We start from the raw sequence: 17,609 nt of genomic DNA on the forward strand, positions 1-17,609 counted from the left end.
TTACTACACAAAACTAAAACGCGCGGAAATAAAAGCGACCTTTTATGCTAATTCGAGGAAACCGAGCAGCTGCCTTGATCATGCATACACCGCATCGCAATTAAATTTAAATTCTCTTCACATATGACCAACTACGTGCATACAACACCCCTGCACCAAAGCAAAAATTTACACCATCTTCCCGCGAGGGGAACCATGGGTAGATGCGATGCATCGTGGGTTTCCGTTGCGTTTCCGTTATGTTAGCTCGCGATAGCAGGCCTGTTAGTCTCCATTCAAATCATCGGTGGTCATCGGATGTCATCGGCGGAGCGGCGCGGTGGAACGGCGGCGGAACGACTGAATGGAGCGGCGCAGTTACCGCGTTTATATGTATCGAAATGAGAGAGAGCAGCGCATGCGCATGTGTTTAACCGAGCGCTAACGCGCGCTGACACACAGCTGGCACGCCGACGGGAGCGAGCGCCAGCGAGCGCTAAACGCAGATGGCGCTGCGGTGAGAGAGCGGCGTTAGCGCGCAGCTGGCGCGGCGAGGAGAATGGGGGAGAGACGTGTGGACTACGCCGACTACGGCGGACAAGGCGAGTTAAAGAGATGCGTCGCATTTTAAAATGCCCACACCCTATGGGGGCCCAATACAATCCGAGGCAGATTTGGGAAGCAACGCGACCACGGCATCGAGTGCCGCACGACTGTTTCGCCGCGCAGCTCTCAACAGTCCGATTACCTCCCTTTACAAAATGAACGGCTAAGGTGCACGAATGCAACTGAACTGCTGTGACCTCAAAATGAATAATTAATGACAATAATAATGACCATAATAATGACACTGACAATGGTAATAATTACAATTATAATGATAATTACCTATTAATTAGCTTATAAACTGCTTAAGACGAGCGCCTAACAGCCTACCTGGGAACAGGCGCACATATATATATATATATATATATATATATATATATATATATATATATATATATATATATATATATATATATATATATATATATATATATATATATATATAGTTGAGAAAATGGTAGACGCACGGTTAAAAAAAGCAGTGGTGTGCTGACGTTTCGACTGGAGGACCAGTCTTCATCTCGAGTAAGTTAAGATGAAGACTGGTCCTCCAGTCGGAAAGTCAGTAAACCACTGTTTTTGTTTTTAATCGTGCGTCTTCCATTTTCTCAACTATATCTTCTGGCTCCTCGAGAAGTTTCTTTTACTGCTACTATATATATATATATAGGCAACCTTGACCGCTGCCTTGTAAATACGACCCCTTCCCCCCTCTCTCCCTCTCTCCTTTCTCTCTTTCTTTGTTGTTGTTGTAACATAGGCTTAGCCCGTCTGCATGCATACTCTCCGTTTTCGAAACATCTTCCGACCCTTCTCACAGTTTTCTGCAACTCTATATAAGAAATGTGCTCCAAATGTTTGTGACAGTAAAATCATGTAACTGTACTCGGATGACGGCAAGCCAGCGTTCTTTGTTATTGTTCTTGCTGTGTATCCGACTCTTTACTTATACTATATACAGTCGAACACGGATATATCGAACTCCAAGGGGATCGTAAAATAGTTCAATATATGAAGAATTCGATATAAAAAATATGGGCTCTGAAACCTCACCTATTGCGGACGATCACTTACCGATCGTCGTATTCAAGTATGACAACTAATTCCGCACTCACGACGCAACAGGATGCTTTAATTCCGTGAAAAAAAAAATCGCTGGTCTTGGCCTGCTTCTTCGTCCTTGAAATGAAATTAAAGACGCTGGTCTCGATCTTCTCGAGGCTGCACAACTAGAAAATTCTAGGAGTACGCTGCGCCTTCGCACACCATGCACAACACGCACGCAAAAGAAGAACAGCGCGCACGTACCACAAGAAATTTGAAGGCAACAATTCCGAGGCTCCCTGAACGGACTCCAACAAAGCGCTCGCGATGGTCATCTCCGAGAGAAACAGTGATCTCCGAAAGGTGCGGGACAACTAGCCAAACAGCAGCAACAGCAGCAAAATGCAAAAGAAGGAGGAGGCCGTCAGCGCCTTCGTTCTCTCTTCCCTTTCCCGAGACGCCATCGGGGGAAGAGAGACCCAGAAAGAGAGAAAAAAACTCTTTTCCGGCAAGCCGGGTAACGTATGCAGCCGAAAAAAAAGGACGTGTGCAGTAGGGGCGTCTCTACCTCGCACTGTCACATTTTCCGAGCGTTCGGGCTTGTGTGCCTAGAGAGATTTAGCATACCGGGCTCCGTCCGCTAACGCTACGGCGGCCGGTAGCGGGGCCCGACTGGGCAAGCGCAAATTCATTCCGGTAGGGGGGATAAGTTCCGCGAGCCAGTCTTCACCATGCCCGCACATTCCTCCAAATCCTCATCAACCTCAATCGGGGGCGCAGCGACCGCCGAAGAGCACCTTCTAGCTCGCGCGGCGTTCGATATACCCAATGTCGGGAAAAATACGGTTCGATATAAACGTACGAATTCCTATACTTTTACACAGAATTTTCAAGGGGATAATTTATGAGTTCGATATAGACAATAATTCGATATACCCGTGTTCGATATATCCGTGTTCGACTGTATATATATATATACCTTGCCTGCACTCGAGACAACGATCGTCCGCTCCCGCTGATTTGCAGGCGGCCGCTTACACTAAACAAGTGAATCTCGTGTCACTATAAAATGCCTAGGCTCTCTATTAACAATTTACCGCGAGTTCCTCAGTAGCATGCATGATTTTCTCCAAAGTTTATAGAAAGCATATGCATACCTATGTCCGGCCGGAAAACAAGCGCCTGCGTTGTCGGGGCTTCAAGTCCCAGCCATATCGTTGACGTGATGAAAATCGGAGCGAAGCTGGCAGTGGTAACGAAGCGCATTCTTATCGAGATGGTATATCTTTCGTCGACGCTATCCTTTGTTAGCTGCAAAATCGGCCCGGTACTTTTCATATATATAGAGTGCACGCACTGCGAACTTCGACCACGGCCATGGTGTAGTTGTAACGCGATACTGAAGCTGTGAGTACTTAATGTATCCTGAGGTGTCTGCACTTTGCCGCTTTTTTATTGCTCCTTTTACCACGTACGTTATCGAGCACTATAAATTATCCATACTATGACGACCATCGTACAGGTGCTGCGGTGGGCCTGTACGTAAATTCCAGCTAATAAATATCCCTTCACAAAAGCCGACATATATCATGTTTACGCTGCAACGTTAACGGTTTTCGCTGCAGCAGGTCAGCGTACCGACGGTAATTTGTGTTAGAGAAAACCCCGTCAGTCTATGCTAGAAAATTGGGAGGTAAAAAAAATGAAAGAACCTCACACTAACGCATAAGACTTGAAGGTAGCGAATCTGTGCACAACCTTCACGACCATCACGAAGGTTTAAGTCCGCGATCGCGCAGCCGATTTTTTTCTTATCATCTCGCGTCGATTACAAACACCTATGACAATGCACCCATCCTCCATGCTGTCTCCCCTACCCAATACACGCTCACCTGCCACTTCTGCCGTCTCTTAATACCTACCACATTGTGTGGGCCTGTCAAAACACCCCATCACTTACCCTCCATCCTAACCCTTCCCCAGAGCTGTGGGAGGGCCTGCTGATCAGTTCCCGTCACGCTGACCAGATCTTTCTGGTCACCCGTGTCAGGGCTGCAGCCAAGGCCAAAGGGTACCTGGACTGAGGCGAACCCACCTCACCGAGTGATGGCTCAACCACAACCGTTTGCTCTCTCTCTCTCTCTCTCTCTCTCTCTCTCTCTCTCTCTCTCTCTCTCTCTCTCTCTCTCTCTCTCTCTCTCTCTCTCTCTCTCTCTCTCTCTCTCTCTCTCTCTCTCTCTCTCTCTCTGTCTCTGATGGAGGAAAGGTCGTTACCTTTGCTGTGGCGATAAGTGTAAGCTTCTTTCATTTTTTTTTTTTTGAAGTCATAATCATTGGACACCATCTTGGAGGGGCGTACGCTATGACGTGTCTTTGTCGTTCTAAGCAAGTGTTACCACGATTACGGCGAACGCTGGAGTTTTTTTTTTTTTTTTGCCAATCTTGGCCAATCTCTATAAGTGGGTATGTTTGGCTCGAGAAACGTGCGCCAGGGACGCTGGGCAGCCACCGCGAGGCACGCACACACGAGTGCTCGGCATTTCCCTGTTTGTTTGTTTTTTTAACGTGCGGACACGAAAAATTGCGATTTGATAAACCGCTTCGTTATTTATTAAATCTGATTGTTCACTAGAAATATTGCGTCAACCTCTTTGACCATCTAAGGAGGGCATAACGTACAGTCCTTTTTTTTTTCGGAAAAAGATAACGCTCCGAGGCTATCCTAAACCTGACTGCACATTCTCGCACAGAGTGCTTCAATGGTGTAAATTTTGTTTCACTTAACGGGAGTCCCAAAAAAGCGTGCCGGATAATTAGTTTCGCCCTTGTATGCTTCACAGTAGCATCAAACGCACCATTTGGAAGGTCCGAATAAATTATATACCTACTTGCGCCAGCTTACATTAAATATTTCAAACTAAAGCTGATCTCCTCCCTTACATGACATAGGGGGCGCCTTGACTGAAACGCCCATTTAAATGGCCCGAGTTCCGAAACCTCATTGAGCCCGTAATGCTAGTATTTTGAAGAACTACTACCTCTCGAAATGTCTTCACCGTACGCGACTGCAGAACTATCATAATGAGATCGCTAGTGTTCAAACGAAATTTCTGTTGTCTGGGGGATTGTCCTTCAAAGACGACTACTGCGATGGACTTTGCCATTGTTGCGCTCTAGCGGATCGAACCGGACGCTGCAAAAAAGAAAAAGGACTAGTTAATGCAAAATTACGACTTTTATGCTCAAAAACAAATTCAGGGAAGCTGTGGAAACTCACGGGGAAGCTGTGGTAGATGAGCATTGCTGGACCCACAGTTAAGTTCCAGTATCATTGTTTATTTCTATAGCTGTGGTGCTAGTAATCGTCGTCATATGCATCGAACAGGTCGTTGTCTGCTTCGCGGCTAGTGGGGGATGCAGCCTTGAAAACTTCTACCAGCTGAACTGGAGAAGCTTGCACTGAGTCGCACAGGGCTTGGACCATAGCGAAGCTGTCGAATTTCTTTGTACGTGAGCACTGAAGGACACGTCACCACGTATTTGCACACTGTTGAAATTGCTTATATACATCTTCCGGAGTTGCTTTGCAGTGTGCTAGTAGTAGTCATCCTCATATGCATCGGTATCGTGGTGTTCCTCATGTCAAGCATTACCAGCGCGGTAGCGCTTGACGACGGCGCTGGAGTTTCTCTTCTTTTTTTTTTAAGCCACTGTGAGAGCCGGGGACTCGGGAGTCACCGCGAGCCACCACTCTCTCCTGGGCCGATATGTTGGTTGCGGCCAGCTATGTCGCCCAGTACTCGTAGGTAAGGTGAGGATCGTGGGCGAGGGGTGGGTTCTGTTGACACCCCCTAACCGTGTAACGCAGGGTACCACAAAAGACTATCTGATTATAAGGCATTTAAATTAGGAGTACCCCAGGCGAGCATCCTCGGGCCAATATTATTCTTACTTTGTATTAATTACTTGGTAAATATCGACGACTCTTGCGGATTTGTGACGACACCACCTTACGTCTTTCTGGTAAAGATACTACTAAATTATTGCATGATGCAAACGATGTAACTGGATAATTGGAGGACAGTTAATTCATTAACGATAAACACTTCCAAAACAAAACCAGTGCTCTTTAAACCAATACATTCTAAAGCAAGTATTAGCAACACCCTATGAATCGGTGCTTCCAGCCTCGAAATTGTCCCTTATGTGAAAAACCTTGGCGGTTTTTTTTTTTTTCGAGGAACAGTTAACGCGGAACAAACACGTCGATAATATTTCAAGCAAACTTGCATGCGTCGTTGGTGTCCAATCCCCCCCCCCCCTCTTACCTTTCCCACTACCCCAACCCATCCATCATCCACCCTTACCGAGCGATGGGAGACCTTGTTAACCAGCTCCGCCCTGGAAGACCAGCTCGTCCTGATCTCCACGGGCCAGGCGGCTAGAGAAGCATATCGGTCCCGTAAAGAGGGAACCACTTCCATCGACGGCGCCTAAGAAGACGTCGTAGTAGCTCGGTTCAATAAAAGTTGATTTTCTCTCTCTCTCTCTCTCTCTCTCTCTCTCTCTCTCTCTCTCTCTCTCTCTCTCTCTCTCTCTCTCTCTCTCTCTCTCTCTCTCTCTCTCTCTCTCTCTCTCTCTCTCTCTCTCTCTCTCTCTCTCTCTGTCCTCATAACGTTACGGTTCTTTCTACCGCCAGAAATAAAATTGTTAATTTACCATTCTCTTTTTACCTCTCACCTTAATTACTGCCTCGTACGACCGCCACCATAACCTGCATCTATTACAAAAGAAAGCCGTGCTTGTTGTCTCTAATTCCGCTTTCCGATTTTCGTAAGCCTCGGGGTTCGTCCCGTTCAAGTACTGCATGGTGAAAAACTTATCAGGAGCTCCAACAGTGAAACAAAAACAAATTGTGATTTTATTAGAAAACTGTCGAGCCTGACTCCACATCATAACATTTATAACACACGTAATCCAGAAGCATGGTTTGTTGCCTAAACACGTACCAATTACAGAAAACAATTATTGTACACGTTACCATGTCTGTTAAATTGACGTAATCAATTAACAATGTTGTGTTTGTATTTATTATTGCTTTTCGAATTTCTTTGGTTCACCTTATCAACTCCGTGCAAGCATCTTGTTGTAGTGTGCTATTATGTTTGGTTTTAGCTTGAATTGATTATGCTGCTGCCAAAGGCTGTGAATTCTTTTTACTAAATTGATTAGTGTATATATTTTTGTTTTTCCTCTTAAGTGCACACATTAGTTTTATACATACGTTAGGGGGCACAGACCCCGCCAAGCCGCTTCTGTTTGATTTTCGTCCGCGCTCCGGACATCTGTATTATGGTCCCTTTAACGTCGAATAAACTTGGCTTGACTTGACTTGACATGACTTATTTTGGCATTAGCTTGGTTTAAACTTCTGATAACTTTTGCAGGTAAGCAGGCCATCTTTGACCCAACTGCTAAGCCCAAGGACGCGGGTTCGATTCCCGGCCACGGCGGCTGCTTTTCTGATGGAAGCGAAAAGCGAAACGCTTTTGTGTTCGAGATTTCGGCGCACGTTAAAGATCCCCAGGAGGTCAAAATTAATCCAAAGCCCTCCACTCCTGCGCGCCTCATCGCCTACCTTGCGTCGGCGCGTTAAACCCGCAAACTCAACATCAATTTTTGACCCAACAAATCACGCGGACGTCACCGCAAGGGAGAGGGATGGCTTGAGAAAGAGACAAAGACACCAACCAAAGGCGTTTATTAAAAGCGGTCCTAACGTTTTCGAGCCTACTCGGCTCCTTCCTCTATGGTGAGTGTGTTCGATCACAAACAGCAGTAATATAAAATGGCTTCTTTTTCTTTTACTCGTATCTTGCCCTTGTGAGTCGGAGACCGCGATCATAAATGGCGGGAATGGCTCCTAAAGTGTCCTTGCCGCCTTCTCAAGATTAACCTAACCAGACAGAGTTCCGACGAAGATGTTCCCATTCAGAGAAATGTCTTCATTTTGCAGGCGTCCATTTGGCTCTATTACCCCGTCCAGCACATGCGTTGTACGTTTTTGTTGTAATTCAAGATGAAAGAAAATAACAATTCTGATCAAAACCAAGGACAATGAATACCATACACAGTGTTTCGCTTTCCAAGTGCCGCGTTTTTATTTAGCGAAGTTAAAACGCTAATCTGGATTGACCTCATTACAATTATTATTACACAATCCGGGCAGTAGGTGCTGCTATAGTTGTGCGCCAATCGGTGGAAAAGCGCGGAATACTGACCGAAGAGCACACAATAAAAGGGAACGCGACGAAACAGCACCGTCATAAGAGCAATAACAGCAGCGTATTATTGTCAAAGCAACACTTGAGACCAGAGTAAAGCGGCCACCACAAACATGGGCACTTGGCTGCTGCTTATGCTTATGTTCCCGACTTTTAATGGAGCCGAAGTAACCTTCCCTTCGAGGCTTTTGACTTGTTTACACCAAACTATTTTGGAAATAGTTCTACAAAAGTGGAGACCGCTGGTGCTGTGGACCGTGGCGCTTCGAGCCGATGTTGCAACAAAACTGCTGAGAAACATTGCCCCGTTTTCACTGTCAATGGTGATAAATTCCCCGAATGATGGGACGAAGTTGGAGAGTGCCCCAGACTCCGAGATGAAGCGTTGTGCGCACGCGCGAAGGGTTCTCCGAATCGCCATAGAGGCTTGAACGTGTATTCAATCTCTTAAGGGCCAAACGCCACTTATTTCCTCAGGTAACTCTGGTATATTTCACGCTCCCTAATACTTTCGGGGGGTCTTGTGATTCGATGCACCGGCTTCCGTTCTCGTAGATAGCGCTCACACACGAAAAAGTTGAGATCTAAGTTGAGTTGAGTGAAAGTTGAGAAACTTTAAAAGTTGAGAAAGAGTGAAACCAGAGACAAGGGAAATTCGCTTAACCACACCATTTATTACTTCAAAGAGATATTCATCGCTAAGGTTAAATCAATTCAGATTCATGAACGGTGGTTGGTTGAGTTGTATTGGTATAGTTGTAGTGGAAACTCATTTTTTATAACATTGAAGGACGATCAGACCCGGTTCACTCAAACATTTTCTCAAATACACTATTAATTATGGAAAATGAGAATGGTAATGCTTCCGACTAGCTCATTTCCCGCACTAGAACCTATGGCGTATTATGGGCAGCTGCGCGATTGGCTGAGGCCGGCAAAGGCAAACACACGTTAGGCAAAGCTTAGAAGTTTGCAGAACGAGCTGTTAGCACTCAAATTTAATGTATATTCTTTTTATATAAATGATAGTGGTGGGGTAGGCAGCGGAAGTTACGAACGCACACGTAGACATAGAAGCACCAGTGCGTACTGCGCGCACTATGCCGGTTATAGCTGCACCACCGTACGGTGCGTTGACCTTACACTGGCCAACTGGAATTACCGACATTGTATTTCAATGACACTTTTTGTCCAGCTTACCCAATGTTTCACAAAAATATTGCCATTAACCGCAACAAGAATTATATATTGACGTTCGCTTAAGTACCTGCCCTGGATACGTCATCGCAGACGTCCGTAAACACGCGAATCAGTGTGAGAATAAAATATTTTGCTTAAATTCTGGAATTTCTCACTTAATAAAGCGGCGTTTTCTGCCGGATAAACGCTGAGGACACTGTAAAACACCAAATCTATGCAATAAAACAAACTTCCATCTTGTTTTCATAGACCCTTTAAAGTGATATCACAAACAGAATGAGAAGCCTCACTGCATTCACCCAGTCATTTTTCTTGGCGGTGGCTTTGGTCCGCAGGCGCCCATCGCATGAGCAAAATTGTGTGACATCACAGAGACGCCGCCTGAAAGTGGCTGAGGAATCACCGTTGCTTCATCTGTTTCGCTTAATACCTTCAGGTTTTCCCGCTCAATTTAATCCAATAGCCAGACAATTTATTCCAGGCGCCCGCCAATTTAATCTAAGGGCCATCTAAATTAATCCACACGCCATGTAATTTAATCCAGGTGCCAGCGAATTTAATTCAAGTGCCAACCACTTTAATCCCATCACCAACCAAATTAATCCAGTTACCAGAAGAATGTTGAGAAGGGTTTTGTGCGAAATTAGGCACAGATTGCCGACTTTGTTGCGCATGGTGTGGTCAAAACGTGGTGTTTCTTGAGCCATTATGTGCGAAATAGATTATGCGAACAGCCTAATGTACATTTACTAACTCGCGCCGACCATTGGTGCCGCCTGCTGCGAGCCGATCGTCTGTGAGGGCGCCGTCGATAACACACGTCAGAAGTATCGTCTGCTCTTCGCGTAACAATGCCTTCAGAAGCTCCATTGATAAAAACACATTACTTGAATGCCCTTCGCATTCTGATTTTCCATTATTGAATGATTTTCTCCACCGTTAAGCATTATTTCCAAGTTATAATATCGTTTGCGAGATCGTCAGAAATACCGTCTGCTCGCGACATAAAATTCGTCTGCTCGCGTAACAATACGCGGGCAGACGATACTTCTGACGATCTCGCAGACGATCAGCACACGGCACCCAGAGCTCTTCGATGAGTAACTTTTCACGGCACCCAGCGCTCTTCCATGTACGCAACTGAGAAACTCACTCCGCCTCAAAAAATGGCCTGCACCTAGACCCCCACCCCCCAACACCCCTGCTATAGGTTCCCTGCAATGCAGTTTGACTAAGGTGCCTAAAATTAGGGACCTTAAGTTTGACGAGCAGGTCGCGCCACCTGGCGGCTGAATGTATAAAGTCCAAGGCGTTCGCAGGCGTTCGCTCGCGTATGCCCGCGTTCGCTGCGGCTGCGTAGCGTGGGCGATTTGGCAGTTTGATCTCGGTTTTGTATTTTTCGGTGACGTTACTGCAGTTTACGGCTCGATGGCGTCACCGCAATCATGCGGGGAACCCACAGTCATCACAAGGAAAAAAACTGGGCGCAGATATTGTTGCGCCAAGGAATGCCACAGTCGGGAGGGCACGCCAGGCGTGAAGCTCTACTGCTTCCCGGCGCAGCCTTGGGAGAAAGCATGGAGACAGAAGTGGATTGTCGCCGTGCGGCGAGTGAAGTAAGTGAACTTTGCTTGTTCGGAAAATCGCAACATGTTCCGAAAGCGACTACGGACGTTAATTATTTCTCATTGAGCCTCAGTCTGGATTTGCTACGAAGCGGTCACCTCAACATCGTAGCATATTTGGTGGTCTGTAGTTGAGTAACTTGTGATCAAATTCACGGATATTATACTTTGCCATTTTCTTAACTCTGTTTTCTCATACCTGCGGCGTTAACCATTCGTAGACGTGCTTAGCAAAGGTGCGCGGTCGTTGTGAGCCATCGTTGGCGTCCGCAGCCCTGCGCTGTCGCTCGCGTTTTTAAGTGCGAATGCACTTCTTAAGCGAGCCTGAATCGTCCGCCGCCGTAGTCCGCATAGCAACAGCTGCGGGTGCGCGCGCTCCTCGTCTTCCCTAGCAACGGGGGGAGATGGGCGCGCGCTGCCTGGCCAGGAGTGGGGGATTGGCCAGGAATCGGGCGTGAGAAGGGCTAATGCACCCGCTTAAAGGAGTACTGACACGAAATTTCAAAGCTGAGATCCGCTCTAGCAATCAAGTACAACGACAACACAAATAGGTGTCTGTGAATAAATGCATCTTTCTTTCTTTGTAGTTGTGTGTGTGTGTGTGATCTCTCTTTCGCGAACATTACCGAACCGCGCAAATTCAACTCGTGCATTCGCACTTTCACATTCTTCCCCTCGGGGAAATGCGGGGAATTTTTTTATCCGCGGACCTCTTCGCTGTTAATTCATGTCGGTTGATCAGAAGTGCAGTATTAGTGAATAATGTGCGGTGCATTATTAAACACGGCGAAAACATGTAGCAGCGTTCAAGCAAGGAAAACAATGTATAAAGTGCATGAGGTAGTAAAGCCTGCACAAGTAATTTTGTGCGTGTTGCATATGTTTCTAATGACGTATTTTATTGACACAGCTTCATACTACTGCCCGTTAACGTCACTGCTCATATTTTACTTGTTACAGCTCGGAGCATTCATCGACCTGGTACCCCAGTCGAGACTCGAGGGTGTGCTCTAAGCATTTTGTGAATGGAGAAAAGAGCACGATTCAGAACCACCCAGGGTATTTACCCACCATATTCCCCAAAGTCTACAAGAAGCGATCCACTTCGCCCACTGCTCAAGTGGCTAGATATAAAAGGTAACCTTTCGTTTGGTGTGCCAGGCTTTTTTGCTTAATGAAACTATTTTTTTCCCAGAATGAAGCAGTTGGTTCCTGCCAAAGAAATAAATGTATGCTTGCGAATGTACCAACCACAAAAGTCTGTTATATTTATAAGAATCAGTACCATTACATATTATTAAATGTGCAGGTGGAAACAGCGCAATTTCCTGTCATCGCCTGCTGCTTCTGCTACTGCTGCCGAGTCATCTGTTGCCACTGGATTAGCTGCTCTCCCTGGACCTGCTTCGGCCAACACATCTGAAGCAGCAGAAGCCAGCGGCACCAGCTGCTTTGCCACGGTTGATGTTTCAACCGACCCGGACCAGTCGTGCGAAGACAACTCTGGACTACAGCTGCTTTCTGCTGTTTCTGCTGAGCTTCATGTTGCAGCAACCTCGACGGTAAGCTTTTGAGTGACATGCCTCAAATTGTACGGGAAAATGTGGTGCTTTTGTACAATCCTATTTCAAGCAGTGCATTATTACGTAGCACAAGCAGCAAGTCAACAGTATTCCTCTATGTATATTGTTCCTTTTTTTTTTCTTGTGTGTAACACTTACTACAAAAAAATGTGCATTTCATTTGCTAGTAGAAAAGTTTACGTACTTTGCATCATCTTGCGCACTATGACAGACTAAAACAAGCTTTGTACTGCATTTAGCATTTCTTCCTTTGTTTTTTTTTTAATTTTATGCAGGGAACACAAACAGAAGACGCTCAGGTGTCAGACAAGACATTCTCCGTTTTCTTGTGCCTCGTCAATGACATGGGCGCATCCACTCAAGTGACCCATGTCGACTCGCATGACAGCAGTGTCCAGCACCAGCCAGAGGTCAGTAGCAGGCACTGTGGCCCCGACCACCGAACCAGCTACTTCTCTGGCTTTGACAGCGTTGCTAAGTCGGCCAATGCACTGCAAGACTTGTGCAATGTCAGCACTACAGTGTTTGCGTTGCTACTGAGCATGTTGCCCCTTTCAACGGAGAGGAAATGCGATGTGACACTTGAGAACAAGCTTCTCTTATTTTTGATGAAACTGAAGCTTGGAATCACCTATTCTTCACTGGCCGTCCTGTTTTGTGTAAGCGAGACATCAGCGTCACGCCATTTTAAGAGCGTTTTAAGGACCATTGCTGTTGCAACAGCAAAGTGGATTTTTCGCCCCCCATTGAGTGTGATTGAGGCTACAATGCCGGACAGCTTTAGGGTGCATTACCCAGGATGCACGATGATCATTGACTGCACAGAAGTACGGACTGAGCAGCCAGCAACTGTGCAGCAAGAGAGAGTGCTGTATTCGCATTACAAAGGGGCATACACGTTGAAGTTTTTGGTGGGCATAACACCGGGAGGTGTGATTTGTTTCTGCTCGAAAGCTTATGGTGGCCGGCTGTCAGATGCCCACGTCACTGTAGATTCTGGTTTTCTTGACCATGTGCAAGCCGGAGATACCATTCTGGCCGACAAGGGATTCCCAGGCATTCAAACAGTTTTAGGGAACCAGAATGCCGTTCTTGTCATGCCCCCTTTTTTACATGGCTCTCAGTTTACTCCAGAGGAGGTTAGAGACACGTACAATATAGCTCAAGTGAGGATACACGTTGAAAGAATGATCCAGAGAATTAAAATTTATAACATCTTGAATAACAACGTGCCTACTGAGCTCATCCCGTGCATGGCTGATGTTTTTCATGTCTGCTGTGTGCTAGCAAATCTCCAGCCCCCAATAATTAAACGAAAAGAGCAACCACAGGCATCTGCCGCGTCCACATCGTGAGTCATGTACGCTTCACTGGCCCTACTCTCGGTTTCCTGCAGAAGAACTCGCAAGGCTTAGAGAGACCCGCCAAAATGGCTCAGCGGCTAAGGCGTTGTGCTGCTGAGCACGAGGATGCAGGTTCGATTCCCGGCTGCAGCGGCCGCTTTTCTGATATATAGAGGCGAAAAGCATAAACGCCCGTGTGTACGAGATTTTGGCGCACGTTAAAGATCCTCAGGGGTCAAAATTAACCCAGAGCCCCTCTACTACGGCGCGCCTCATCACCTGCATTGTGTCGGTGCGTTAAACCCTACAATCAATCATGGGTTAGAGAGCCCAAATATGCTGGGCTGGATGGAGGGTTGCAGCTTCATAGTATAACACCTGTGTGTCGAGGTTTTGGCACACATTAGGCCCCCACGCGGTCAAATGTTTCTGGAGCCCTCCACTGAGACGCACCTTATAGCTCAGGCTTAACTTGGGCGCATAATTGGATTATTGTGAAGCGAAATACTAGCACACATTTTTTCCTGTCCATTTGTGTTCATGCATTTGAATATTGCATTTTGTACATTGCAAGCGATGGTGTGATCAGGTTTCTCTGGTTTTTTTTTTATTGTATGTATTTGTAACTATAGTAGCCGATTGATTTTTCGGACCTGGAGAGGAACAAAAAATAGTCCGAATAAAAGAGCAGTTCAAAAAATTCACAGCATATCCACGGGGTGAATGATGATGAGTGGGCGAAGCTCCTGAGGGGAAATCATCGGTAAAACCATGACTCTTCAGTGAAAGTTCGCCCACTACATCTGTGTCCGAACGTAACGTCTAGAAAGTCTCGCTTAAACCGCGCGTCGGCACCTTGGGGCTGAGCTCGCCTGATGCGTTTTGCAGACGCCTCACGAGCTCTCACTGCGTCGGGGTCTGCCTGCCGATACGCGCGCTTTCTCGCCGCTTCCCGTTCTCTGACGTTTTGGAGATCCTCTTCGCGCCGCAGCCGTGCCGCTTCGCGTACGGCAGGGTCCTTGCGCCGTTGCCGTGACGCTTTGGCCTCTCGTTCTCGAATGCTGGGATCTTGGCGGCGTCGTTGCGCAGCCAGACGACACGCTTCGGCCTCCCGCTCTCGTACGGCAGGATCTTGGCGGCGGCGTCGCGCAGCTTCACGGAGCGCTTCTGCCTCGCGGGCTCGCACATCTGCAGCCTTATCCATCGGGCGACTCCGAGCACGCGCCAACAGCGAACGGATTTTATTACAACGCTCCCCGCCATCTAGTAAACAATCCAAGAACTAAACTAGAGGTAGCCACGCCATCTAGTAAACAATCCAAGCGCATCTTTTCATCATATACAAGTACCGCCATCTAGTAAACAATCCAAGAACTAAACTAGAGGTAGCCACGCCATCTAGTAAACAATCCAAGAACTAAACTAGAGGTGGCTACATACATACGTCGAGGATGGACAGACCCACGCCTTAAGGAGCTTCGCCCCTAAAATTCCATGAGCCATTACTCCTATAGGGCAACCGGCGGTTCCTCGGGAAAGTCCGGAATATCCAGCAAGTCCAAATTTTCGGAGTCCGAAAAACAGTTGACTATTGTATGTATGTTGTTAGGTGTTTTGTTCATGGGTATTCTTTACGTGGAATAGAGGACTGCAAAATTAAATAATGTTTTAGCTTTGTAAAGAGTCACTAGTGATTTCCCTGTCACACGCATGCATTAAGGCCTGAAGCCACAGTGCCTCCAGGAACTTGTGCACATTGCACTACTTACGTGTTATCAGTCATGTGGCATTTTCACGAAGCTACAAGCGGATGACGCTGTCCTATGTGTTTGGTGGACAATTAGTTTGTGCTCATATGGTCATATTGTATTTTGCACTTGTTACAAACATTGCACTACTTACGTGTTATCAGTCATGTGGCATTTTCACGAAGCTACAAGTGGATGACGCTGTCCTATGTGTTTGGTGGACAATTAGTTTGTGCTCATATGGTCATATTGTATTTTGCACTTTTTACAAACCCCTGTTGTGTGTTTTCAAGGTGTTGACCCCTCCATTACTGTACAATTTGAAGCTGTGAAAATCATGTCTTCGTATCCTTTGTCAACTTCTAGTGTGACTGCTCATTATGTTACTTGCTAATAAAGTCTTTGTTGACTTTTGTTTAATACCATTGACAACTATGTATCCATAAGACCGATATTTTCTATCAGACAACAAGAGTACGAAATAGAAACTTTTTATTTCATTACTTGTTCAGCAGATGCTGTACTCAGAAAACGTTTTAGTTTGCTGCAGCAGGCGGAAGCGAAGTGAAGTAAAACTTTTCAAGGCTTGGTATTGCCTCCTGCAGAAAGGAGTCATCCTTGTCGACATGAACAGTTAAGCTTTCTTTGTCTGAGTAGACAAAAAAAAAAGCATTTGTTTACATTTAGCAAGTACATTAAAATTTGGACTTGAGTGTAGTAGGTATGGGTCCTCTTCAGGCTTGGATCACTGCAAGTCCCCTGAATGTAGTCAAGGACGCTCTTCCCCGAGCTGCCGAACATACCATCATTTTCGCACTTTTTGGGGCACTTAATCTCTAGGAGGTACGTTTCCCCGGCCAAGTAAAATATGCCGTCTGGGCTGCCGCACAGCCAAGGCTGGTCTGGGTGGATGAGCAGACCCATCTGAAATAGTTGGACATTGTTGCAGTAAGGCACAACAGGTGACCAAGAATCCCTGCAAAGGTCAATGTATGAGCAAGCCTAATGCAAAGCAGTTCCACAAAGTGTTATATTCCAGTGACATGAACCAAGCCATTTTTAAAATCAATCACCATCATAAAACAAAGTGCTGTCACTATTCAGTTTTTTTTTACCTTTTTTCTTTGCTTTGGCTGTTATTATTTTTTTTTCTGAAGCATTAACTAATGTGAGGGCTAGACAAAGCATACACTCACCTCCACAACTTCAACACCTTGCTGACGCTCAAACTCCATCCGAGCCAGGGGTTGCGTGCGAAGTCATGTGGTTGAGTACGAGAAATAAAAATTGTTTGCAAGCCTTATCATTGTCGGCCCTTAAATATACAACATTGAAAAGAAATATCATAGGAGGTGGGAACTATTGTATGTGCATGGCTTGTCCCAATTTTGTACTGCGTATTCCACCAGAAAAAAATTACAACTGTACACATACCATACGTTGTAGCATCAGAGGTAAATGCCCTTGGGTGCAGGATGGCTCTTGCAACTTCTTCTGGACTTTTACGAGCCCGTAATATCCTGTGGGCAGTGGTACTGCTGATCCGGAACTTTTTTTCTTTGTGCCACCTAAATTAGAATGCACATACATGAAGTCAGAAACACACAGTGCTAATGTCCCTAATTAATAGATAAACAATTATGTCTGCTGTCACCATTTCCATACCTTACACAGCTTGACTGGCCCATGGTCCCCACACACAGGTCAGACAGTGATGCGCAGGCAACATTTGCATCGTAAAAAGCTTTCTGCTGCTTTGACATCGTCTCTGTGTGATCTTTTGGCTTAACAGACTGCCTGGGGTACATGCCCAACACCTGCAGCTCATGTAAGGCCTTGCAAGGGGTTGCCAGGCAGTTGTTGCAGCTGCAACAACTGCCTGGCTTTTTTCTCTGCTTCCATGGAGGCTAACTCCTCCTCTGTCGTGGTCATTTCAGCTAGTATTTCCGTGAATGGGGAGACAATGCCCAGAAAGTACTCGAGGACGTAAAATGGAGACAGCTCTGCTGGCAGGAAGAATGACGAAATTCACTGCACATTAGGCAAAACGTAAGGGCTAATGAGTGTGCTGATCACAGAACCACATCAATAGTGATAGCTAGAAACTCGATAAAAAACGAAATACGGGATAGCTAACGCTTACGAGTAGGACACATGCAAGCAATGCTGCACCTGAAAGCATCTATGTAACAAAACA

The 17,609-nt window shown here is 46.1% G+C and overlaps 2 protein-coding genes across 2 annotated transcripts in view; one reads left to right on the forward strand and one right to left on the reverse strand.

The window, feature by feature from the left end:
• The window catches only part of LOC144157893 (astacin-like metalloprotease toxin 5), a 14,660-nt gene extending 11,705 nt beyond the window's left edge, over positions 1-2,955 (reverse strand). Inside the window, exon 1 of the mRNA XM_077688610.1 lies at positions 2,787-2,955. Coding sequence (XP_077544736.1) covers positions 2,787-2,895 — 109 coding nt within the window. The 5' untranslated portion in view covers positions 2,896-2,955. The remainder of the gene's footprint in view (positions 1-2,786) is intronic.
• Positions 2,956-12,611: 9,656 nt separating this feature from the next.
• Positions 12,612-13,676, forward strand: LOC144160004 (uncharacterized). The gene has a single exon (XM_077691630.1). It carries the CDS (start codon positions 12,666-12,668, stop codon positions 13,674-13,676), a length of 1,011 nt encoding a protein of 336 aa, XP_077547756.1. The 5' UTR covers positions 12,612-12,665.
• The last annotated feature ends 3,933 nt before the right edge of the window (positions 13,677-17,609 follow it).

This window comes from Haemaphysalis longicornis, unplaced genomic scaffold, assembly GCF_048455015.1.
Source record: "Haemaphysalis longicornis isolate Haplotype H1 unplaced genomic scaffold, Haemaphysalis longicornis Haplotype H1 scaffold_10, whole genome shotgun sequence".
Classification (NCBI taxonomy): Eukaryota; Metazoa; Arthropoda; class Arachnida; order Ixodida; family Ixodidae; genus Haemaphysalis; species Haemaphysalis longicornis.

Coding starts and splice junctions, on each gene's coding strand:
- LOC144160004 (XM_077691630.1), top strand. CDS start 12,666: ATGGGCGCATCCACTCAAGTGACCCATGTCGACTCGCATGACAGCAGT.